The sequence below is a fragment of the Myotis daubentonii genome, chromosome 6, assembly GCF_963259705.1.
Source record: "Myotis daubentonii chromosome 6, mMyoDau2.1, whole genome shotgun sequence".
NCBI lineage: Eukaryota > Metazoa > Chordata > Mammalia > Chiroptera > Vespertilionidae > Myotis > Myotis daubentonii.
This window is the reverse complement of record NC_081845.1, coordinates 20,833,875-20,859,834: the sequence shown is the minus strand read 5'-3', so window position 1 is coordinate 20,859,834 and position 25,960 is coordinate 20,833,875. Positions and strand designations below refer to the sequence as shown.

Genomic DNA, 25,960 nt, shown 5'->3' with positions numbered 1-25,960 from the left:
CAAGGGGCCGATCCGGTGATTGGTGATCGGAGGGTGATGAGAGTCAACTCCTCTGGCCGAGGCATCAGGCCTGGGCGGGGGGTGGAGCCGGGGATTGGGGGGATATGATGGTCCCCTTGCCCAGGCCTGAAGCCTGGGTCAGAGGCGTCAGGCTTGGGCGGGGGGTGGAGCAAGCAATCAGAGGGAGATGGGGGTCCCCTGCCCAGGCATGATTCCTGGGCCAGAGGCCTCAGGCCTGAGCGGGGGCCAGAGCCAGTGATCGGGGGGAGATGGGGGTCCCCTGTCCAAGCCTGACACCTCTGGCGGAGGCATCAGGCCTGGGCAAGGGGCCGATCAGGCGATCATCGGAGGGTGATGGGGGTCTACGCCTCTGGCCGAGGCATCCGGCCTGGGCAAGGGGCAGAGCTAGCAATCGGAGGGGTCTGGGGGTTCCCTCCCCAGGCCTGATGCCTGGGCCAGAGGCATCAGGCCTGGGCTAGGGGCAGAACCAGTGATGGGGGGAAATGAGGGTCACCTGCCCAGGCCTGACACCTCTGTCAGAGGCGTCAGGCCTGGGCAAGGGGCCGATCCTGCGATTGGAGGGTGATGGGGGTCAACGCCTGAGGGCTCCCAGTATGTGAGAGGGGGCAGGCTGGGCTGAGGGACACTCCCCCCCACCCCACCCCTGACACCCAGTGCACGAATTTCGTGCACCGGGCCCCTAGTATATATATAAAGCCAGAGACTGGAACGCTGTAATGACTGGAATGACGCCCACTGCGGCCAGCCGGATGGGGGTGGGGTCAGCCGGTCAACCTCCCATGGCCCCTCCCCACAGCCACTCTGCCTGATGGGACTCTCCCACCCCGATTGAGGGCTGGTGGCCAGCCAACCCTCCTGCGGCCCCATCCCCTGCTCAGCCCCACCCTAGATCAACCCCCTATCCCAATCAGGGGCAGGGCCAGCTGGCCAACTGCCTGTGGTCCCTCCCCCTGGCCAGCCCCACCCGCAATGGGCCTCCACCACACTGATCAGCCCACGGCCCCTCCCCCCAGCCAGCTTCGCCCCCAGTTGGCCCCCCACCCCAATCAGGGCCGGGGTCCGCCTGGCAATCGCGCATGGCCCCTCCCACCAGCTGGCCTGGCCCTAATCGGGCCAATCTGGGCCGGGCCAGCTGGTCAACCTCCCACTGTCTCCTCCTCGTGACAGACCCAGCCTGATCTGCCCTGATTAGGGTTGGGCTGGCCAGACCCCACCCATGCAAGAATTTGTACACTGGGTCTCTAGTGTTGACATAATAGAAGACAGATGATGTAGGGAATCCTAAAGTTTGAAAAGTTTAAAACACTAATGACTTTTCATATTGAAAGTTATTGTGTTTAACCTGTTCTGAATAATGTTAACCCAAATGCTAAGGGAATTATCATTCAATGATAATATATTATCATTGAATATATCCTAGGAGATTGACAATTTTTCTCCAAAATTTTCACTTTTCTTCTTGTCTCTCCCTCCACCCCTCTCCTTTAAATACTCCAAAGTTATCAAAGCTGTTTGGAATGGAGAACAGGGCTTCGGATGCACTCCTATGTTTCTGTCTTCTGTAAACCCCTTTCTCTCCCCCTTTGTATTTTCAGTTACTTTCCCTTTGGTCTCGGAGGTAGAGGTGTTGCTCCTGCTGTCCAGGATTAAACCCATCTCCCATGGTTTTGATCCTTTCTCTTCTATCTCTTCTGAACTACCTTCCATCCATTTTTCTTTTTCTCCTTTGTGTCTTTAAATTCTCCTCTCATTGTCTCTCCCACCAAAAGTCTGCACCAAACAAAATATCTCCCATAGTTCAACATCTTCCCACAACCTTGTAGTTACTACCTCCCCTTTTCTAGCCTTTTACTTTATTGCTAAACTTAAGATTAATTTACACTTATCTTTTACCCTCCCCATTTCAATATTTTTTGTAGGCAAATGGCTTTTTCTGCCACCATCCAGTAAAGTTGCTCTTTGAGGTTCCCAGCAATCTTTCCATGACACTTTTAAAACCTTATGGTGCCTGAAGCACTCTGCCCTTGGCTGCCACGCTGTCCACTCCTCCCAGCTTGACTGTTATCTTTTGGCAGTACTTTCTTGCTTTGCTGGTTTTTCTCTTAAGCTGAACCTTCCCAGCCTCCTTTATAGATTCTTTGCTCCATCTGGGCGTTTATTATGAGCATTTTTCTTTCTTTGTTTGCGTGGGGTGTCATCCACTTCCATAGCTTCAAATAACACTCATTGACGAAGTCGCTGCAAATCTTAGCAAGGAAACCTAGACTCTGTTGTTCAAACACCTATCTCCAACCATCCTGGTTGTCATCACACAGTCAATTCAAAGGCATTAAAAGTAGAAGCTTTGCTTCTTTTATCCCCATTTCCTACTCTTGTTGGAAATCCTTGTCTAGGTGAATGGCACTGCTATCTAACCTTGGACTACCAGGAACCTAGGAATGTTCTCCATTGCTTCAGCAATCCAACTCATTATCAAAGCCTGTCCCTGTCACCTACTAAATATTTATTGACTCCATCTCTTCCTTTGCATATTTGTTGCCTCTGTCTTAGTTTAGATGCTGTTTCCTGGACCACTGGAACATCATCTTAACTAGTTTCCTTTCATTGTGTCACTAGTTCTCACATGACTGCCAAAGTAATCCTCCAGAAATACAAAATTAATGTTGTTTTCCATTGCCTACAGGATAGATCTGAGCTCAGCATACTGATCACTCATTATTTGGCTACCTCTCTGTCCCTCTCTGTCCACAGTTTGGGGGGGCGGGGGAGTGATGCAGGCAGATGAGGTACTTACCATTCTCTACAACGCATTTATGTTTATGATTCTGTGCCTTTCACTTACTGTTCCCACGGTGAGGAGTTCACTTACACCCACTTAAAATTGGCCCAGTAAGCTCCTTCTTAACCTTCAAGGTCAGCTCACATGTCACATTGAGAAGCATTCTTCCCTCATCAAGTCAGTTACTGTTGAATTCTTCATGCCTATATTCCAACTCTTATTCTCTTTGTAATCTAGTTTTTTTAAGTGCCTTGCTTTTGTATTGCTGGAGCTAAGTTTTACACAGGTCTGTATCCTTAGCAGCTATCGGTAAGCAGAGAGCAATTCCTCACTCGATGAATGGAAACCCAAAAGTACAGAATTAAAATTAAGATTTTATAGGGAAAGGTATTCTGGCTTGATGTTGGATATTCTTTGTTAATTAATTTGGGTGGATAGGGTCTGTTGATTGAGAACATATTAACATTGCTTAAGGTTTTCTTTCATAATTCAGGTTTGGAGAGTTAGGTTTGAAAGGTGAAGCTACAGAAAGAAATGAGTGAAGAAGTTACAGTTTCAAATTATGGAGCTAATAAAGTTGTGAAGGACTGAAAGTAGTCTGGGTTCTCAATCAAGTGCCCAAACCATGCAGAAGGCATATATTAGGCAGAGAAGGAAGACTGTGATGCAGGTGAAATGAGGAGAGGGCCCCAGACGGGGTTGTACCTCCCCAGGGCCTGATGTGTAGCTGTGCTGTACTAACTCCATACACCTTACATTTCCTTGGCTTGCCCTAGTAAATAGAATCCATGTATATACTAGTAGTTAAAAACTTTTTGTTTTTTTACAAGGACCTTGTGTTTATATGGTTCTAGTTGGGCCTCTTGGATAGGGGGGCTCTTTTAAAGGAAAGGAGAAAAAGGAAAGAAGGGAAATTACGGAGGGTGAATTAGGATGAGGAAACACTTTTTTTTCCTTCTACAACTTGTGGGAAAAATAGATAAATGGGATTGGTAGGAGATTACTGTATGTTAATGTTTGTTTTTGTGTGTTTTTTTAAAAAAATATATACACTTAGCCATTTCCAGGGGAAAACTTAGATTGTTAATTTTTGTGACCAATGAAATTTTATGTTTAATAGTAACTTCCATTCATTTAGCATTTTGCCTTGCTGTATAGGCAGATTATCTGCTGATACCTTCATTTTGCAGACTTAGCTAAGTGGCAATATGGGGATATAGCTAGACTGAATATGAATTTAATAGTCTTTCCGATTGGGAAGAGTAGTTAATTTCTTGGCAGTAGCCTCTTTATATTTGGAAACTTATAATTTTTTCAGGAGTGGGAAGGTATAGGGATTTTTTGGAGTCCAGAGGGTGGGAGCTTTTGAGGTCTGTTGGATGCCTTGTCTCAAGGCTCTTTGTTTCTTCTGGCCCTTGGGGAGCCAAAAGGGCCTCTTTATTCCCTGTTCTCTCCCCTTTTCTTCTCAATGGTCCAGGGCAATCTGCATAGGGAAAGGCATTGGTACTGTTAGTCAGAATCTGACATCTAGTCTGGGTTCTACTGATTTACTATGTATGTGACCTTGAATAAGTAACCTATCTTCTGGCCTGAGGTCTTCCATTTGTGAAAGGCAAGGGCTAGAGGTACATATGTACTGAGATTCCATTTGGCTATAAATTTATTTAGTCTAGAAAACCCCCACTTTGCTCAGTCATATGTAGGGTGTTGCACAATGCTAGCAAGATATTTGTTTCTGCTTTATGGCTAATGGGCTTTGTGGTAGGTGCTTTTATTTTATTTCTTTAATCCCTATGGCAAGGGGGTGTCATTACCACATCAGCAGTAACATTTGTACTTTTAAAGAAAGATGAATGAGCCTAAACATTGTGAGTTTATAATGCCGTCCTTAACCTCTGGAAGGGAGTTGTCCACTTTGCTGTGCCCTTCCTGTATCTCTGTATATCCCTTACCGCATGTGGTATAATTATTTATGTATCTCTTCCCTGCTAGACAGTGAATTCCCTGAGGGCTGGTATGAGGAAGAGCTATCTAGTGGTAAAAGCTTAGACCAGTGTCTGGTGCAAAAGAGGAACTCAGCAACTGCTTCTTAGACATATGTGGAACGAAAATAATACATTTTAAAGTAAATGCTGGGTTACTGTATTGGTCCAAATGTGTAATTCTAATACTGACGCTTTTGACTTTTTTAGTTAAAAAAAGGCTATCTTTGTCCTAACACTTTTTAGTTTCAAAACATTAACTTTTTGAGTATAGATTCCTAACCACCACTCCCCCCACCCAACCTACTCTCTTTCCCAACCCCCTTAAAAATATGGGTTCATACAGCATGTTTCCCAGTTTCACAAATATATAATTCTTTCTGATGTCACATTTTTAAAGACATGGTGGGGAAGACATTTTGCTAATGACTCATGAGTAGTTGTGCAAATTATTCTGGATTTAGAGCCTGAGAGAAGTTAAACTGTGGAGTGTTGTGGTCAAAATAGAGCTTACACATAGGGTTTATGGAATAGAGCAGTTTATTTCTTCTTTTTGCTGACATCACATAGCAGTGATTCTGTCTGAAATGTAGGCTGCTAGAAAATTTTATAGACCAATTGAAGTTCATCCAGATTGAAAGAGTCCTGAAACTTTTCTCCATGTTCGTTCAGGAAGTATAGTGTTTATAGTGTTGCCTGGTGATTGGTAGATGGGGAGATTGGATTCCTTGTAAAATTTCAAAAAACAGAGGTTTGTTTTGAGTACTTCTTAGGTTATTTTTAGGGCTATAACAGAAAATTATGTGTGCTTCTTTTCCTTGTGTGACAAGTGATGATTGCTTCTCAAATGGAGGCTAGATGAGTAAAGGTGGAAAGACTGAAAGGAACTGTCTCCCTCATTATCTTTTTGCAACACTAATCACTATTTTCTGCACAGAATTTGGTTTTGGACTGTGGGTCCTTTACATGTTATTCAATTCCATTCTTTGTCCCCATAAAGTAAGGAGGTAGGATAATTTTAGAAATTGAAAAAATTATGATATTGGGTTTAAGATAGAATTCTATTAATACACAAACTGACATATACATATATAGGAAAAATATTTCCACCTTAATCCAAACTCCCTTAATTACTTAAAAAATTGTATTCTGAGATAAACCTCAAATTTCCATTTTTAGTGGAATAATGAGACAGTGTCGAAACATGGTTATTTAGGATCTTCCCAAGACAGATGTAACAGATATAAATTCATATGAACAATTTTTTTATATTAAGACATGTAGATGTTTCAGCCAGTGTAATTTGTGCACTTTAATGAGTTTAAAATCTTACTGGAAATGAATAATTTAAATGATACTAGACCTGGTTTGTGTACTTCTTTGCCAATAACCCATTGACTAATCTTCTATATATATAAAACCCTAATATGCAAATAGACCGAAAGGCGGAACAACCGAACAACCGGTTGCTATAATGTGCGCTGACCACTAGGGGGCACGTGTGTGCAACATGGCAGGTGTTGGCAGCAGGTGGCAGAGTGCGGAACATGGTGGGCATCGGCAGCGGCGGGATGGTGGAACAGGTGAGCAGGGGCGCCAGACCAAGGTGGGGCGCTGGCTGCTGTCATCGAGGCAAGCCTCTGGTGGTTACTGAAAGATCTTTGCTCCTGTGTGCCGTGGTCTTTCCCGGCTCTCCCACCTGCTGTTGGTGCTGGCCCCATTCACACCCGCTGCCAGTGCCCGGCACTGGTCTCAATCGCTCGGCACTGTCAGCGGGTGCAAGCGGCCGCTGCCGGCCCCAGTCGCTCCTCTGGGCTTCTCCACCTCCCTCTGATCCTAAGGGGCGACTGGGGCCAGCAGCCGCCTCTTGCATCCAATGCCAGTGCTAGAGCCGCCGCTCGCACCCACTGCCTGTGCTGGCCCCGCTCCCATGCACTGCTGGTGCCGGCCCTGCTTGCACCCCTTGCTGGCGCCAGCCCCAATGCCGCCAACAGGTGCAAGCGAAGGCTGGAGCTGGGCTGCAGGCAGACAGGGGACTGGGGGATGTGGTGGAAGGAGCCGGGTGGAGGTGCGAAGGATGGGCCGAGACCTGCCCCTGTGCCCATTGCAGCCTCGCACTCCACAGTTCCTTTCAAGGTGCACAAATTTGTGCACTGGGCCCCTAGTCTTATTTAAGTTACTTCACTTCTTTGGGTTTAGTTTACTCATCTGGAAGACCAGGGTGTTAAAACGAAGATAATGCAGCATTGGTGGAAAAGTGCCATTGATTTTGGAAGGCAGCTGTGCTCACCACTATAATACCAGTGCCACTAGCATTGGTTTTGAATTCAGACCAGTTTGGTGGAAATTCTGGCTCTATCACTTATTGGGGATATGATTTTGGAAACTCATTTAAGTTCTCTGGGTTCTCTTTATTTACTGTATTAATATGTTTTTTTAAAAAATTTGTTTGTTTTCAAATCATAGTATTGCAAAACTTTCTATCTTACTTCCCTTAACCATTGTTTGAGTAATGAGAGTCAGTTGTCTTAATAAGCAGGATATTTTATATTGAAATCAGCAGTGGAGTTTGAGCAGTACCATTCAGTTTCAGCTGCTATAACAAGATACCATATACTGGAGGGCTCAGACAACAAATTTATTTTCTCACAGTTCTGAAGGCTGTAAGTCCAAGATCGAGGTTGCCAGCATGGTCAGTTTTTTTGAGGGCTTCTTTCCTGGCTTATATGTGGCCACCTTCTCTTTTTGTCTTCACAGGGTGAGGTGAAACAGAGCAGAAGAAGGGGAAAGAATGAGCAAGTGCTCCAATGTCTTTTCTTATAAGGGCAATAATTCTATCATTATGGCCTCCACCCTTAAGTTTTCTTTTTTTTTTTTTAATAATTTTTTTAAATTAAATCTTTATTGTTCAGATTATTACATTTGTTCCTCTTTTTTCCCCCCATAACTCCCCTCCTCCCATTTCCCTCCCCACCCTCCGCCCTCACTCCCCACCCACTGTCCTCATCCATAGGTGCACGATTTTTGTCCAGTCTCTTCCTGCATCTCCCACACCCCTTTCCCCCGCAAGAATAGTCAGTCCATTCCCTTTCTATGTCCCTGATTCTATTATGATCACCAGATTATTTATTCACTTGATTCTTAGATTCACTTGTTGATAGATGCATATTTGTTGTTCATACTATGTATCTTTACCTTTTTCTTCTTCTTCCTCTTCTTAAAGGATACCTTTCAGCATTTCATATAATACTGGTTTGGTGGTGATGAACTCCTTTAGCTTTTCCTTATCTGTGAAGCTCTTTATCTGACCTTCAATTCTGAATGATAGCTTTGCTGGATAAAGTAATCTTGGTTGTAGGTTCTTGGTATTCATCACTTTGAATATTTCTTGCCACTCCCTTCTGGCCTGCAAAGTTTCTGTTGAGAAATCAGCTGACAGTTGTATGGGTATTCCCTTGTAGGTAACTGAGTTTCTTTCTCTTGCTGCTTTTAAGATTCTCTCTTTGTCTTTTGCTCTTGGCATTTTAATTATGATGTGTCTTGGTGTGGTCCTCTTTGGATTCCTTTTGTTTGGGGTTCTCTGCACTTCCTGGACTTGTAAGTCTATTTCTTTAACCAGGTAGGGGAAGTTTTCTGTCATTATTTCTTCAAATAGGTTTTCAATATCTTGGTCTCTCTCTTCTTCTGGCACCCCTATAATTCTGATGTTGGTACGCTTGAAGTTGTCCCAGAGGCTCCTTACACTATCTTCGTATTTTCGGATTCTTTTTTCATTTTGGTTTTCCGGTTGGGTGTTTTTTGCTTCTTCGCATTTCAAATCTTTGACTTGATTCTTGCGCTCCTCTGGTCTGCTGTTGGGTGTCTGTCTAATATTCTTTATTTCAGTCAGTGTATGCTTAATTTCTAGTTGGTTCTGTATCACAACATCGAGGGTCTCATTAGATTTCTTGAGGATCTCACTACATTTATCGGCGGTCTCACCAGTCTTTTCGAGGGCCTTACTAAGTTTATCGGCAGCTTCTAGACAGTTCTTGAGAGACCTTAAAAGTATGGTTTTGAGCTCTATATCTTCCATTTCTGACATTTGCGTCCTGTTTCTTTGTCTCCGCATTTTTTTATCTTTTCTTGGTGCACCCCCTAGTGATCTTTGTGGGCAGTCTTGTTGTAGTTAAGCCTTGATTGTCGGCAATACCAGAGGTGATTTGACCTCCAGGCTAATTGGCTATGAGAGTCAGCTGTGTCTGCAGTGGGAGAGCTTCTGTGCTGTATCTCTAGGGCGGTGCTAATCTAGCCTTTGCCTGAGGCTATCTGGCAAATGGCTCTGCGCAGGGCTTAGGCGGGGCGGGTCCCTGGGGATCTACAAGGCGGGCGGAACAAGCAGTTATGGCTGCTCTCAGTCCCGTCCGCAGAGGCTCTGTCTCTCAGAGTCCCAGCAACTGCTGCAAACCTCGGAGAGAAAGCTGCCTTCGAGTTCCGACCGAAGCCAGATAGTCCCGCTTCTCCCGTTTGAGTCTGGGTCCCTAAAGACTCGCCCGGATCTGGAGCTCAGAGTCTGAAACTCCCTCCCGATTGAAAACAACAACCTCGCCCTCCGCCGCCAGCCCGCTCCGCGTGCGCACTCCGCACCTGAGTATTTCACTTCAGCACTGCGCCGCCTCTGAGTCTGGGTATGATATTCTCTTTCCTCCTAGTTGTAGAATTTCCACTCAGCCAGCCTTCCTGTGGTTCTGGATGATGTCCGTTCTGTCCTTTAGTTATATCTCTGAAGTGGTTGTTCGAGGCAGCAATCTCCGGCGTTAACTTATGCCGCCATCTTGGTTTCTCCCCGCCTCCACCCTTAAGTTTTCATCTAAATCTAATTATTCCCCAAAAGGACCCATCTCCAAATACCATCACATTGGCGGAGCGTAGTGCTTCAACGTATGAACTCTGGGGACACACACCATTCAGTACTAGCAGAAGGTGGGGAGTAAGAGGGCAGGACACACGGGTTATGAGAGAGATCTAAGCTGGAGTGGTAACTACACTGGATCCAGTGCAGTGTCAGTAGTTATGAGACTTCGGATTCCATGAAGCAACACATGTCAGAAAAAGGCTTGGAGCCAATATTTTTCCAAGTAAGGCTATTGAAATAAATATATCATATACTTCATTTATTAAAAATACATTTAACATTAAAAAAGTAGGAAGAAAATAAAAAGATTATTGCTACTTTGAATTGAATAAAATTGGCTCTACTAAAAACTCACCAAATTGCCCTATTGTGAATCAGTGAAAACTCTGGTGGATAGTGAAGTTTATTTACTTTTGTTATATAGAATGACTGTTACTTTAAAGTTTTATATTTGTTCATTTTAACAGAGATTAATATCTTCAGAGCTAGCTGCTACTGAAACATATTTTCACTAAGTTCCCATAAAGCAAACCTTACCCTTTCTCTACTAGTTAGTACAGGTGACATCTTACTTATTTAAGTATCTAAAGTATTTTTTTGGAATTAGAAAAACTTATTTTTTTTAAAAGACTACTGTAAATGAATATGAACATATAATACTCACTAATGGACATCGGAACTGCTTGATAGGAGAGCAATATGGCCGCATCTTGAAGTTGTGAAAATGCATGCCTGGATACAAAGTCTGATTGTTTTGGTCATGATTGTTTAATATAAATATATTCATTGGGGGGAAAAACATCAACAACCAGTACTTAAACTGTGGAAATGTAAAGTGAGTGGGGGTGATTATTGTATAATCAGGGAAGATTAGTTGTTTCTCAAATTTCTCGGACCTGAATTTTAAAATTAATGTGTTTTCCTTTGGTTACTTTACATTTACTTTGTTGCCATATGTATTTATATTCATATGATAGACGGATGTATGATTACCTTTTGTGTCAGTCATTTCTTAATGTAGGGTTGACAATAAAGCAGATATATCAGCTTTGTAACTATGTGATAGAACCTATAAGTCTTATTAAAACAAGCCTTCATTTTAAAATACAATATGAAATGAATGAATAAGCAAATTCTTTTACAAATGAATCAAAATCAGTATTTCATTTTTATGTATTGAAAACTGGACTATGTATTTCCAGAGTTTTTCTATGTCTGGAAATGTATACATTGGCTTATAGTAGTTTATAAATAAAGATGATTAGGTCAGATATTGTGTACATACACTTTTGGTGTCTATTTGTATGGTAGGATAAAATGACAAAAATAAGAACACAGTTGAAGGAAGAGACCGAAAGCAAAGTAAAAATTATGACTACAAAAACAGAAAAAATTCCCAGCAATAATAGAAAAATTATCATACTATTACAGTTGTGTCATAGAAACTATCCTTTATGTGAGCTTTCTTCATGTAGTGGGTAAAGCAGGCAGCAGGAAAATGACTTTTTCTTTGACCCATGTGAATTTTCTAGCAGAGGAATGAAGTAACTTGGAACCAAGCTGAGCTTTTTTACGGAGCATGCCCTTCTCCAGCAGGGTCTGGCCTGGGTGGGGCAGGTCTTGCTCATTAAGCTTTTGCAGACTGGATTTCCATCAGCTTTCTACAGTCTTCTAATGACAGGGAACAGCAAACAACGGGCTCAATGTGCTTAAAAGCTGCGTATGTATTTCAAGGGGGAGATTTTTAAGAAATTTCTGTTGTAGCAGTTAGGTTTTATTATGTATGCTTGATTGTTTTGCTTTTGGAGGAAGCTTGCTTTTGAGAGTGTCAGTATTCAGGGCACTGAATATTTGGAAATGCTAACATATAGAGTAGATGGAATCTGGGTAAGTACACTGTGTAGAAAAGGGAATATGTTCAGTTATATTTGAACTAAGCCCTATGAAAAAATATTTGTGTGTGTGTGTGTGGTTACAGTTTAGTTTTAGACCACTTGTTTGCATTTTTCTAGGAAAATATTGAAAGTTTTTTCAAGTTATCTTTAACATAATTATCTTTTTAGGTTTGCCCTATGAGAATAATGAAAGTAGTTCATTGCATTATTTTATATACTTGTCCTGCTATTTTACGGATTGATTTATTCAGTAGTGCAATATGAAAGTTAATTATTTCTAAATTACATTGAGGGCCATGTAAGGTTAATAGTGTTCAGTTATTTTTAACATGTTAAAGGAGGACAGATTTGAGTTTAATTTTAAGATGCTTCATTTTCAGGATAAGTTGATGGGTTGAAAGAAGTACTGTGGCTAGCAGAGATTTGAATTCACATTTTTTAGCATGTGCAAATTAGTGGCCATTAACAGTTATCAAAAATTATATATCATTTTACTGTTGTTACTATCTAAGTGTGATATTGGTTGAACAAGTTCTTTTACTGAATATTTAATCATTTGTCACATTGAGCAAATTTGAAAACTCAACATGTTGCCCATATGCTGACATCCAGACTCAGAAAAAATTGTTTTCATGATTTTTCTTGTTATAATCTACCAATCTTTTTTCAAAAAGAACCTTGTTTCAATGCTACTTTCTAACAAAATGAAAAGCAGTACTACTAGGATGGGTGGAGGGTGATCTTGGCAAATTCCATCTTTATTGTTGCCACTGCAGGGAATGCTCTCCTACTACTGAAGTAATAGGGGGTGGGGGTGGGGGGGTGCATATGTGTACTTAGGATGTTTTAAGTTTTCTATTTTGAGGCCCAAGAAAGAATTGTCTCTTTAAATTATTGGCACCAGATGTGGGAATAAATAACTGTAAAGGTGATGCTGATGATTTGGACAGCCAGTCATGAGCCCCTTCCTCCCCCCCCTCCCTGCCCCTTTCTCCTTGGTAATATTCCTGTACACATTGTGTAATGTATTGATGACGTGTAGTTTAACATCATAGCTGGGTCACGTAGCAAGCTGGAAAGGGAAATGTTAAGCATTGACATTGAGTTTGCATGAATGTTTTGGTGGACTTTAAAGTTGAATGCCTGGCATATTCTCTAGCAGGATCCTCTACCAAATCATGTTTACAAGTATTTGAATTTTGAGACTCTTACCTTCAAAGAAAGAAATATATTTACTAGTTGAAATAAAAACTTTTGAGCTAAACTAATGCTCAGAGTAGAAATTAAAAAAAAAAAAGGTTTTAAGCATTCCAAATGGCATATCTGTAATTCCATTGTAGTTACAGCTTTTCCCACCTGGGGAAAGTTGCTTTTATCACGCCAGGTGTGGAGGTCCATATGCTAACAGTCTACAAGGCACCTTCTGCTGACCTACCAGAGGACTAGCGTCAACATTTGGATCTGCTTACCTAAGCCAGAAAAATCATTCAGTTTATAGTCTCATTTTACTCTTTGGTAGTGCTGTAAATATTTAGAATGGCAGAAGATCTGACGGCCAAAATTTACCAAGTGAATTATATTTTTTGACAAGGTTTAGCTATTTATGCCTGTCAACTGCACAGTTCCAAAGCTTACGGAGAAGAGGATTTCAGTGTGAGATCAATGTAGGCTCCAGCTTGGTTGGCCTTGTCATACTGTGGGGAGCTGATTGACTTTGACAAGCTTTTGTCTTATGACCTATTAAAATGCAGCGTCTGCAGCTTGTGCATTTATCTTGTGCAATTAACCTTGGTGGATTTGTCGTTAGCTTTTTTGGGAAAGGCCTCCTGAACCGCTGTTATTTTTTAGCTAATGAATTTAGAGTTCGATTCACACACGAATTTTAGACTGGTTGTAGATTATCACTTGATACCAAATGGGTTTTACAATGGGCTGGGTGAGGATCCTATGCAGAAGGTAGCTGTGGGATAAGCTCAGAGAAAGTATGCTCCCTAGTATCTGTTATGACTGTGAGAGATTGTTGGTGTTGGCTTTACTTTGTTTTGAGCCTGGTTATGATGTCACTGGAAGAAATTGCACAGTGTATTTTTCTTTTGTATAGAACATTATATGGTGGTGGTCCAAATAAATGTTCCCAGAACTAGGAACATCACAAGTTTATCGAGAAGCCACCGGATGCACAATACTGCACTGGGAACATGTAGTTACTCATCTGCACAAAATTTCACTCTCTTCATGGGAGCATAGGAACTGATGTGACCAGGGAGAAGGTGTGAACAGGAAACATGACATCCTTGTGTTTGTCAGGCCAATTTCGTTCCTGCCTTTGGCTATAAGTGAGGATGAAGCTGCCGACAGATTTAGAATGTTTATTTGTGACCAGCTTAGAAATTTAATGTGTCTTCTCATTGTGTTTTACTCTCAAAGTCAAAATTTTCCTCAACTTTCAGAGAAATCTAGTTCTAAGTGCCCTGTTCTCACTTCTCCAGCAGAAAATAGTAATAATCTTTTTGGCCTAGCTGCATAATGTACTAGTATTCTTGTTAGTAAAAGACACCTTTTTTTTTTTTTCTTTTTTTTTTTTATCTCCGCACCTAGGTCAAATGTTTAAAAAACTAGCAAGGCTTTCTTAGAAACTCTGTTGTTTTTTTAAAAAATGAAGAATTGATATACTTTAAAGAAGATTTTTGGCTGCTCTAAAAGTGTAAATTTTGAACTTTAGGAGAGCAGCGTGCATAGGATAAGGGGTGGGTTTGTGAAGTATGTGTGACGGAATTTATGGCAGTTGTGGCATTTGGGTTGTCTCCAAGAAAGCAGACCTAACCAAGCTGGGTTCACTTAATGCATTAGATATCTTAATGAATAAATATTGTTTTCCTAATAAAGTATTTAAGTGCTTCAGTTTGTACAAACTTATGAGTGAAAACTTTTTCTCCCCTATCTGCACCTCTAGACCTCATCTACCCAGTGCCACCCACCATTTCCCATAATCACTGTTGTTGGTCATCTGTGTCCTTTTCTAATTTCTTATGCGTTTGCAGGCAGATATGTGCATTCACATACTTCTCAGACACATTGCTTTCAACCCATAAGGTAGCTATATGCTATCTGAATCTTGTTTTTTGTACTTAACAGTGTAACGTGGAGATAATTCTGTAACTGGGGTGGAAACCTTCCTCACTTTTTTCTTTGTAGCTACGGAATATTATATTTTCCTTTACAATGTTACAGTGAATCATCTGTACATATTAATTTACATATGTGCAAATGTATCTGTAGGATACGTTCCCATAAGCAGGATTACTGGTTTAGTGTGTACACATTTGGAATTTTGGCTGTTGGCAAATTGATTTCCCTTGGTACCAACTTACTCTTCTACCCACAATTATAAGAGAATGCCTTGTTCCTTCCCATAGCCATGCTCAATACTGACGTGATTAAGCTTTTGGACTTTTCCACTCTTTACTTTTAGCTTGTATTTCTTTTACTATGAGTGTGGTGAGCATCTTTTTATATGTTTATGTATCCCTTGTATTTGTTTTTCTGTTAACTCTAACAGAACTCTTTCTGTTGTCCTTTAACCACTTCCCCCCCCCCCCCCCCCCATTGAGGGAATAGTTATCCTAGCCAATTTAAAAATGAAATTTATTTTGAATGTTTAATGTTAAGGAAATGCATAACCAGCACTATTTTATTTGGCTTTTTACTTGATATCAGCTGAGAAGTAAATACAATTGAGAATGAGAATTAAGTGCTCTTTACAAAGCTTGTTGCCTGTTTGTGTTACATGAGTGTTTAACCAACGTTTCCCATGAAGGACCATTATGTGCCTTCCTGAAGAGATGACAATGGTAGTTTTTAAGAAAACTGTCAGCTTTTCAAACTAGTAGTAATTTCTGAATATAAGTTACCAAAATTTTTGTATTAGTGATAAGTTGTTTGAATTTATATTAATGCTAATCTTGCTACATCTGTCGCCTATTATACTGAGAGCCAGATTCTTTCCTCTATATCACTGATGTCAGGTACATATGCAATGAAACTACTCAGGAAATATTTCTTTTGAAAGAAGGGGCTAAGATACTGTTACTACCCTCATCCTGAAGGTCAGTGGAATTTATTGGGGGCTCAGAACAGGTTATTAATGATTCTGAAGCCACAAATGCTAGTAATTTTGTGTGTGTGTGTGTGTGTGTGTGTGTGTGTGTGTGTGTGTGTGTGTGTTTAACAAATGATGAACTGTCAGGGATTATGCTAGGTGCTGATTATAAAATACTGAAGTTTTTTGGGAATGGTGGTAGTACTATATAAGCCCTCTGGAGCTGGACAGCCTGCGTTCAAATCCTGGCTCTTCCATTTCCTGGTTGTGTGGCTTTGTGCAAGTTTTAATTCTTTTTTAACCTTCTTTACCTATAATATGGGAATAATTTTAGTTCCAACCCCAAAGGGTCATGAAGATGCAAGGAATGAAGAGAGTCTCTAGAACAGTGCTGATACTATCATTATTTACTGTTGTTATGTTATTTATTTACTAAGTGGGTTGTGCATAATATTACTGTTAAAAATTTTAGTGAAAAACAGACATAGTTCATTTCCCCCCAGAATCCCTACTTGATGACGGGGTGGCCCCCCATTTATTATGAATTTATTATGTGCCAGGCACTTTATGTATAACATCTGATTTCATTCTTAGAGCCACCAGTGAATATGTATTATATCCTTGTTTTGCTTACGAGGAAACAAACTCAACGAGACTGAATAACTTGTTTTTAGTTACATGGCTAGTGAGAGACAGACCTGGAATTCTAGTCCTCGTGTTTGGTTCCTAGACTTGATCTACAAGCCTTCATGTTATTTAATCCAAAGGTTGGTTAGCTTCACACAAAGAGCTCTGGCCATTACAAAATGTGGGTCCTCATCTGAGAGAAGGAATTGGAGCAAAAGCACTTTGTCAGTATTCCTTACCACACAATTCAGTGTAAATGATTGACGAAGAGCTGCAGGGTTCGGGATGTCTCTGTCACCTTGGTTAGTGTGTGCTGTTGGAGTGCCCACTATGAGAAGGTTTATGTGCATTTTGATTGAAAATAATGATGTCCAATATTGGGATCCCTAATGATTCGTGGATAGCCTCTGGTGATTGAGCTCTCACTTCAGGAAAGAGTGTTTTGGGGATGACCTCATTACTTGTGGATACTTTGCCTGGCACAGATCTCTTTCTTGACCTAATTCTGAATGGGAGCAGCAGGGGCTTGCTTTAGCACATAAGATTGTTAGCACTACTGGAATTGAACATTTTTGAAAATTATGCAGTGATTTTCAGACATGCCCCCTTCTCTTACACAGGGAATCTTACACTTTGATGAACTCTAAGATTTTTTTGTTTCATTCTTATATATTGTTAGAATAAAGAATTAATAGTTTATCTCACTAGTATTAACTCAGATAATAGGTTTTTAAAAAATGAGCATCTGGAAAAAATTAGACATTTTGACAACCACGACTCTTAGGTATGAGGGCCATAAAATACAGTGAGGAGTAATAATTACCTGAGCTGGTTCTAAGTGTACTACCAGTTTCTTAGGGCTTATTTTCTACTGCTTGCCTCCTAATATAATATGCAGAGGCCAATAGTAACTACAAGTAACTGAAACCCCTGACGCAGTTGTTTGAGCCATAGGGGAGTATATTGTCTCACATAACAGGAAGTTCAAACATCCTGGCCATGTGCATGCAGCATACTGAGGGCTCAAGTCCTCTCCTCTGATTCTCTTGCCAGTGCCCTCTTCTCTGTGTCTTTTTCCTTAGGCTTTCTCCTCCCGGGATTATCAAGGTGGCAGCAGCATTTCTTGCAGTCATATAAATAATGCTCCGAGGCGGAAGAAGGGCCTTCTCTTCCCTGTGGCCCCTTTAAGAGGGAGGAATCTTTCCCCAGAAGCTTACAACAGACTTTTTGCATGTCTTCTTAGCTTGGGGAGAGGGACTACCATGATTCCCTGGACCAGCTTCCATCTACACACATGTGGAAGAGAGGAAAGCTGAACAAAATTTGGGTTCTGTTAAAAAGGAGAAAGGATGGAGGATATACATGCTCTGAATGTAACCTGATCCTGCCTAGACTTGAACTAGCAAAGGCCTACCCTTCATATCTTTTGTATGTGTGGTTTTAATTTAAAGCAGATGCTAGCTTGTATCTTTTTTTTTTTTTAGCTTGAATCTTTATAGAAATATTTCTTCTCTCATAGATGTCCTTTATCTCTTTTAAGAAAACAAACAAACAAGTGATATAATTTATTATAAAGGTAACTAGGGTAGGCAACATTGGATTATTTAAAAACTAATTCTTGTTTATTTTCATCATATAGATAATATAAACCAATAAATAGTCTCTTTGGAATGTATTTGTACTTACTTGAATAGGGGATATAGTATTTTCTAGCCCGTCTGACACTTAAGATAAACAAACATACTACTAGGGAGGAATTACTTGCAGTCTGCTCTAAGTCAGTCTGTTTTTGTTATTTCTTTTTCCTCTTTCCTCCCTTTCCTCCTCCTCCTTGTCACTCCTCTCCTCTTTTTTACATGCTGGCTATACAGTATTTGAAAAGCATCACTCTTATTACTAGTATGTTCCAAGTAGAGTTAGGTGGCTGCTGAATCATTCCTATATTTCATTCACTGCATTTGTTTTTCTACAGTTAATGCTGTAAGGGAAGTTAGTAGGATATTAAAAAGACCGTCTGTTAGACTACAGGACATCTGGGGAGATGAACATAAGCAAGGGATTGTGGGTGTTAGCAGGTTGCTCTACATATCCTTTGCCACAATAATAGATGAAAATGACCAAACTGGAACTGTGCACACCTTGCCAATGTTATTTAGGTTTCTTATTTCTTGCACAGTTTTGTTTATGTCTTTCTCAAAGTTCAGAGGAAAGCTTCTCTCCAACCTCTCACCATTTTTGAGGTTTAGAAAGGCATTCTTTCCCATTTTGTAAATATTGAGTCCCTAAATAATGGGCTGAGCACTATTGGCAGAAATTAAAGATCTCTTATTGCTTGTGATCTCAGCAGAGAATGGGAGCCACTCAGCTAGCGGCAGCACCCACCCTGTTCCCTGTGCAAGAATTTTAACAGGGAGGGTTCAGAGTAGCTGTGGTTTTCTCAAGGTCTTAAGGAAACATCTGGATCCAATAATTAGCATGAACCCACTTGCTTGAAGTTCTTTGTATGAGTGTCTAGAGTTGTGTAACTGCTTCGTTTTGCTTGGTGTGGTACTCTGATAAAGGGCCAGTGTTTTCAGGAGAATAATGTTATAGAGTAGGAATGTTAGGTTAGTGCAGTGATGGCGAACCTTTTGAGCTCGGCGTGTCAGCATTTTGAAAAACCCTAACTTAACTCTGGTGCTGTGTCACAGATAGAAATTTTTTGATATTTGCAACCATAGTAAAACAAAGACTTATATTTTTGATATTTATTTTATATATTTAAATGCCATTTAACAAAGAAAAATCAACCAAAAAATGAGTTCGTGTGTCACCTCTGACACGCGTGTCATAGGTTCTCCATCACTGGGTTAGTGGTAGAGACAGTACCTTGGGATTTACTTTCCTTTTTAAACACTAGAAAAAGAATGGTTTCACATAACAAGCCTCCTTACCTAACCAGTGCTGATCCTCTATTGATGATGGTTTTCTGCTTGGTTGCATGTTAAATGATGCATGCTTTTTCTCATGGAGCTGTTACAATAATTAACACTTTTTATCAATCTAGATGGAGTATGCCAGCATGGTAATTGTGTCAAAACCACATGCTTCTCTAATGGGCTGGCTGTTCACAGCAATGTTCTTTTTGATTAAGGATAAGTAGAAAGGTCTTTAGTTACTATGTTATATAACTTACTAATGATGGATTTTAGGTATTTATAATTAAAGCTTTTGGAATGAGCATTGTTAGAGTTTGGAAAACTATAGTTCTGGTTTTGTCTATGCCCATCTAGCTTTGTGATCTCAGGCAAATCTTCTAGTCTTTCTGAACCTCAGTTTCCTTGTTGATAAGATAAAGTGAGGGTATTTAGGGTATTAGATTAGATCATTTTGCAACACTCACACAGTAAATATTTATCAGGTGCCTCTTATGTGCCAGTCTAGATGCTGGGAACACAGCAATAAAAAAGAAGAAAGACCCCAGCCCTCTGGGGCTCTCATTTTAGTGGGAGGGGTTGCGTTCCACTGTAGGAGTTAGTGGGTGATGGAGTTTAAAGGCTTATCCATCTTTGAAACTCAGAGAGTTACAAGCATGATAATTATGGTGAATGGATGTGCTATTATCATGTTTTCTTGATGGTGGTAATTTGTTCAAGAAACCATCTTATCAACAAAGAAGGTAGTATTTATGTTTTAGCTGTGTTAATTTTTTGAAACTATTTTAAGAATGTATTTATTTACATATAATTACATCCATCCTTATTGTTGAGTATTTGCAATCCAATTAGCCATTTCCATTGTTGTTGTTTTTTTATCTTGTAACTTCCACTTAGATGGGCAATACTGATCAACTCTGGGGTTCATTCTATTTTTTATTATTACATTTATTGAGGTAACATTGGTTGATAACATTATATAAATTTCAGGTATACAACTTTGCAATTCAATATCTGTTTACTCTGTTGTGTGCTCATTTTTTTAAAATTGTTGGGTTCTTGATATATTCTGGATACTAGACTCTTATCAGTGCTTGACACAAGATGGCAAATAATATTTTAAAAAGCAATTATAATGCTCATACATGCTATAACCTGAATGATTTTTGAAAATGTGCTAAGTGAAAATGACACGTGTTGTATAATTTCATTTATTTTAAATGTACACAGTAAGCAAATCCATTCAGGCTGAAAGTAGATTAGTGGTTGGTAGGGATGGTGGAGGGGATAGAATGGAGAGTTACTATGAATGGATACAGGATTTCTTTTTGGGATGATGAAATATTATAGAATTAGATAGTGGTGATGGTTGTACAACCTTATGAATATCCTCAACACCATTAATTGTATAATTGAATAGGGCGAATATTATGGTCTGTGAATGATATTTCAATAAAGCTTTAAAAAGTGTATTTTACTTTTATATCTCTTGAAGATAGCTGGGAAATTTCCCATTGCCCCGGGTGCCTGGCCTTTGGACATTTTAATCAGCGGTGAGAGAGGAGAGAACATTCTGTCTCTGCCATTCCTGCCTGTTGGTTTTTGTCAGTGGTGCTGCTATGCTTTAAAAGTCCCTCTTTGCTTGTATAGACAACCAGCTGCTTTCAGATTTAGTTTCAATTTTGTTTTCATTAGTTGTTACTGGATCAATTATTAGATTCTTTTTTTTTTCATGTCTTCATTTGGTTCTGATTAGGGTCTGTAGATATTTTCTTGTAAACATATACACAAAACTATGTTTGCGATTGGGTGGGGGGGGAGTTTTGGAGTTTTGGTTATAGTTTGAGTACCTTTCCCAGAAGACAGTCTTTTGCATTGGAAAAGTGATAGTGAATTATGGGATTTACTATTGGAACAAAAAAGTATGCACATTACAGATATAATTTTCTTGCTATTAAACACAAAGTATTTAACAGTATTTTTAATACCTAACATTTAGTTATAATGTGTGAAATTTCAGTGAAATGTATCTCAGTACTTTCTAACATCAATAATACTTTGTATTATAGAGTAAGGGATACTTAAAAATTGGATTTTGGGGTGAATTATTATTTATAGCTAGATGAAACCAAAGAAAATTAATTACCCTCGAGCTCTTGATGATTTTAAGTTCTGTCTGTACAGAATCAGAATTAATTCCATTGTGATGCTTGTTTTGGTTCTTTGATTCTGTTAGAGAATTCTTAAAGTTAGAGTAGCAGTCTCCATTTTTCTCTTATGCTTATGAACTTTCTTTTTCTAAGGGGTTTTATCCCCATATTTTTGCCATTCCCCTTCCCATCCTTTTTTATCCTGTCTCTTGCCTCTAAACTAGGAGAGGTTGTAAAAGACCTTTTTGTGATTTTTTTTGTTTATAGCATAAGCTGTGACCATGACTACTGAAGTTGGCTCCGCGTCTGAAGTGAAGAAGGAATCTGACCAGTTAGGAGCAGATGCAACCAAGGAGAAACCTAAAGAAGTAGCAGAAAATCAGCAGAATCAGTCATCTGATCTAGAGGAGGAAAAGGATTCCCAATCATCTCCTTCAGCTAAAAGCCAAAGTAGTACACAGCGCCAGAAGAGGCAGAAGGATCCATCGGAGAGTAGGGGCATTTCTCGATTCATACCCCCGTGGCTTAAGAAACAAAAGTCCTATAACTTAGTAGTGGCCAAAGATGGAGGAGATAAGAAAGAGCCTACCCAAGCTGTTGTGGAAGAGCAGGTTTTAGATAAAGAGGAATCTCTTCCTGAAGAAGAAAGGCAGGCCAAGGGTGATGCTGAGGAAGCAGCTCAGAGGAAACAACAGGTCATTAAAGTTGATATTGAGGAAGAGAAACCTTCAGTGAGCAGTCCTGAGACACAGGTATGTTTGAGAAGCGATGGTGTGGAATGATAGCTTGATGGTATAGCCGCATAACAAAAAGGGTTTGTTTGCTTTGAATCATTTATGGATCTCTTGCATTAAGATGCTGGTTTGACTTATTATATCTGGAATATGAGTCTTGGAGTGGTTTACCACAGCCTTCTCCTATTATTCCTTTTCAAAATTTCCAAAATAACAAAGAGAAAAAAAATACTATATATGCACACCATAAAAAAGTTTCTGTTTCTCTTAAGGTTCAACATGCTCTGAGAATCCTGTCACCTCTCCTTTTAATTAATATGTACTATTATACCTCCTTGATTTGATTTAAGTGTCCAGCGAGTAGGAAGAAATAGATTTCTATGTGTATGCATTTTGGTTGTGTAATGAAGCCTAGGTTTGCCATGGTGTGAGATTATAATTGGAAATTCTATTATTAAAATATTTAAATTGCAGTTGCCAGGATGTAGTTTATTTTACTAATTTAATGCTCAAATGGTCAATTTGGCAAAACTTGGCAGTGGATTGGGGGAAAGAGGATGTGGAGAAGTATTTTTTTCTAGCAAACATTTGAAGTCTTTTTAAATCTTATATAGTACTTGTAACAATCACCATTCTTACTAGGATTTTCCTTTTAATGTGTTGTTTTCTGCAAATTGGTCAACTTTAGTATAAACTTCATTTTTTTTCATCATCAGCCTGCTGAGGAAGTAAGGAAGGAGGAGAGAGAGGAGGAGAAGGTAAAGGAAATACAGGAAGACAAATCAGAGGAAGCAGCAAAAAGGGAGACAAAGGAAGTGCAGACCAATGAGCTAAACGCAGAAAAGGCCGTTCAAAAAGCCACCAAGAAGACCAAAAGTGTCCAGTGTAAAGTGACCCTCCTGGATGGCACCGAGTACAGCTGTGACCTAGAGGTGAGTCAGGGCACTGACGGGAGAGCTCTCCTGATGTGTGGAATGCAAGCAGAAGTGCATTCTGCCCTCATTTGTGGCATGGCACAATTTTTGTGTTCTTGTAAATTAGATGGTCACTATTTTGCATTACAAAAAAACAAGAAAATATAGAAGAGGGTCTTCATTTCTGTTACAAACAATAATTCCGGACCCTTAAGGATACATAGGGCTGTTGATCTCCTGGTCTGCATTCGTCATGTATAGGGTGTCCAAAATTCACGCAAGAAGTAATTTTGATAGAAAATACAGGTTTATAATTAAAAATTGTAAATTTTTTATTGATTCATAAAGTGTACAGTATAGGGTTATGTATGGAATAGCACATCGGGTAAATGGCCTCCACAGCTTTGCTGGCACATACGCAAAGCCGTGGTCTTCATTGGTCTTCATTGTCCCTGCTCCTGGTACTTGGTACTTGGTAATGCTTATCAAATTGAAGGGATTGAAATCAAATGGCAACAGATATTAGAATCTGATTCAATAAACTAAGTAAAATTAGGCTTTTATTTATTTTTTGTTGTTGTTGTCAATGCTCACGCAAAATTCAAATCTTGCGTGAATTTTGGGACACCCTATATATTGTCTGGTGACTGTTCTGAATGGGCCTTAAATAGTTTGAATATTACCTCTGTAGAAATGATAGCACTAGGTTGACATTTTAGAGTCATGAAATTTCAGCACTTTAACCCCAAGTGTTTTTATCCTTAGACAGATAATGATTTAACATCTAGCTCCTTTATTTCGTTTTAATTAAAAAACACTCATGATTTTCAAAGCATGTAATTCATTAGCTCTGATGCTGATTGACATCAATGTAATTTTTAAGAAGTATCTAGCACCGTATAATTTTATGTTAATCAAAAGAGTTTTTGCTTTTCATAGCTAAATCACTTTATTTATATGACATATACTAATAACTGATGTTTACTGAAGAACTGTGTGAAGAGCTTTGAATAGATTATCTCATAATATTTATAAGAATCCATCTGAAGTAGGTATTATTATGGATATTGCCAGTGTTACAATAGGAGAATATAGGCTTATAGAGGTTAAGTAATTTGCCAAAAGTTTCATAGCTAGTCAGTGGTGGAGCCTGGATTCTAGCCCCAGCAGTTTGATTCTGGAGGTCATGAACCTGGCCACTGAACTATTAAGATGAATGAAATGACTCATGGTCCTTGCTTTTATCTTTTTTTTTTTTATATTTTATTGATTTTTTACAGAGAGGAAGGGAGAGAGATAGAGAGTTAGAAACATCGATGAGAGAGAAACATCGATCAGCTGCCTCCTGCACATCTCCTACTGGGGATATGCCCGCAACCCAGGTACATGCCCTTGACCGGAATCGAACCTGGGACCCTTCAGTCCGCAGGCCGACGCTCTATCCACTGAGTCAAACCGGTTTCGGCCTTGCTTTTATCTTTGTATTAGCTTTCTAGAACTTTGTTTTTAACTCATTTAGTGATAACTATTCTATTTCAGTTGTTTCAAGAAAAGGAGTTGCAAAAAGAATTAATAATCTTTAAATCTCAGAGAGAAGGAGAGGAAGAGGAGAGAGAGAATGATCTTGTATGCCTCAGCAGTAGAAGTAGGGAATAATAAGGAAAACAATAGAATGGTGTTCTAAATTTAACTCTAATACGTGACCACATGTCTCTTGTTTTTTCCTACATATCCTAGAAATTAGGGAGTCTAGATTTTGGGAACCAATTTGATAACTTGTTATGTGACCTTCGGTCATTTACTCAACCTCTCTGTGCCAAACTGAGGCCAGAAATTGACTTCATCTATTGAATGTAGAATTACTTAGATAATCCAGAAGACCCCTGTCATCTCTGAAGTTCTTTCTAATCACCAAAACTCAAGACTCATGGTTTAAATCTATTTTTTTAAAATCATGACATATTTAAAAGTATAAAAATATAAAAATAATAGAAGAGACAGTTGCATATTAACCAGAAATAAAACATTGAAGACATTGCTAAAGTCCCATTCCCACATCTCCTCTCGTTCTCCCTGTGTCTTTTCATGATGTGTAAATCTACTTTATTCTTCTAACTGATGTATAGTATTCCTCTGAATCACCAAACCAGTTTATCCATTTCTCTGCTGAGGCATAATATCTTCATATTGTATAACCATCAATACTTTAGTAAACATTATCTTACATGCTTCCTTGTTTATTGTGCAAGAGTTTCTTCAGGGTAGGCACCTAGCAATGGAATTGCTAGGTTGATAAGTTCTATTTCTTCAGTTTTTCCATATATTGCCAAACTGATCTCCAAAGGGGTTGTGCCGATTCAAATTCCAGTCAGCAACACTACTGTTTTTTCCACGTTGTCATCAGTACTTCATGTATCAGACATTTAATTTTGACCAATCATATAGGTGTAAAATATGGTCTCAATATTTCAATTTGCATTTATTTTATTACTGTCAACTTTCCCTAGGTTATGCTGCAGGAACAACCTCCAAATCTTCTGGACTTATAGTAACAATATCTTATTCCTTGCTCATGTTACATGGCCTTGGTGGGTTGGCTTTGGCTCTGCTCTGTGCCCTCTCTGCTTTGGACCAAGATTCAAGTTGCACCCTCTATCTTAGACATACTGCTCTCACAATAGAGGGGAAAAAAAATCACAGCAGAATCACGTTAAATCTTTTGCTTGGAAGTGGTGTAGATCACTTTCACTTAGATCTCATTGGCCAAGCAAGTCACATGGGTTAAGGCTGAAAACAATAGGTAGGCAAGTATGTACTCTTGGATCTCCCCCCTTTTATCATCACATAATATATTTAAAATAAGTAAAACAAAATAAAAAGATGCTCGGCTTCATGAGTTGCAAATTATAGTATTGTTTCTATTTTTTTCAATTTACTGCCCTCCCCTGAA

The 25,960-nt window shown here is 39.6% G+C and overlaps 1 protein-coding gene across 21 annotated transcripts in view; it reads left to right on the top strand.

Annotated features, from left to right (window-relative positions):
- The window catches only part of EPB41L2 (erythrocyte membrane protein band 4.1 like 2), a 195,835-nt gene that overhangs the window by 70,724 nt on the left and 99,151 nt on the right, over nucleotides 1-25,960 (top strand). For 20 of the 21 annotated variants that reach the window (XR_009453399.1, XM_059700329.1, XM_059700326.1 and 17 more), the window contains exons 2-3: nucleotides 21,630-22,114; nucleotides 22,813-23,028. Coding sequence is in view for 20 of the 21 variants with exons in the window: in XM_059700329.1 (XP_059556312.1) it covers nucleotides 21,644-22,114; nucleotides 22,813-23,028 (687 nt within the window). In the remaining variant the exon portion in view is untranslated. Of the gene's footprint in view, nucleotides 1-11,275; nucleotides 11,397-21,629; nucleotides 22,115-22,812; nucleotides 23,029-25,960 lie in introns of those variants that run through there. The other variant, XM_059700311.1, reaches the window with a different exon arrangement.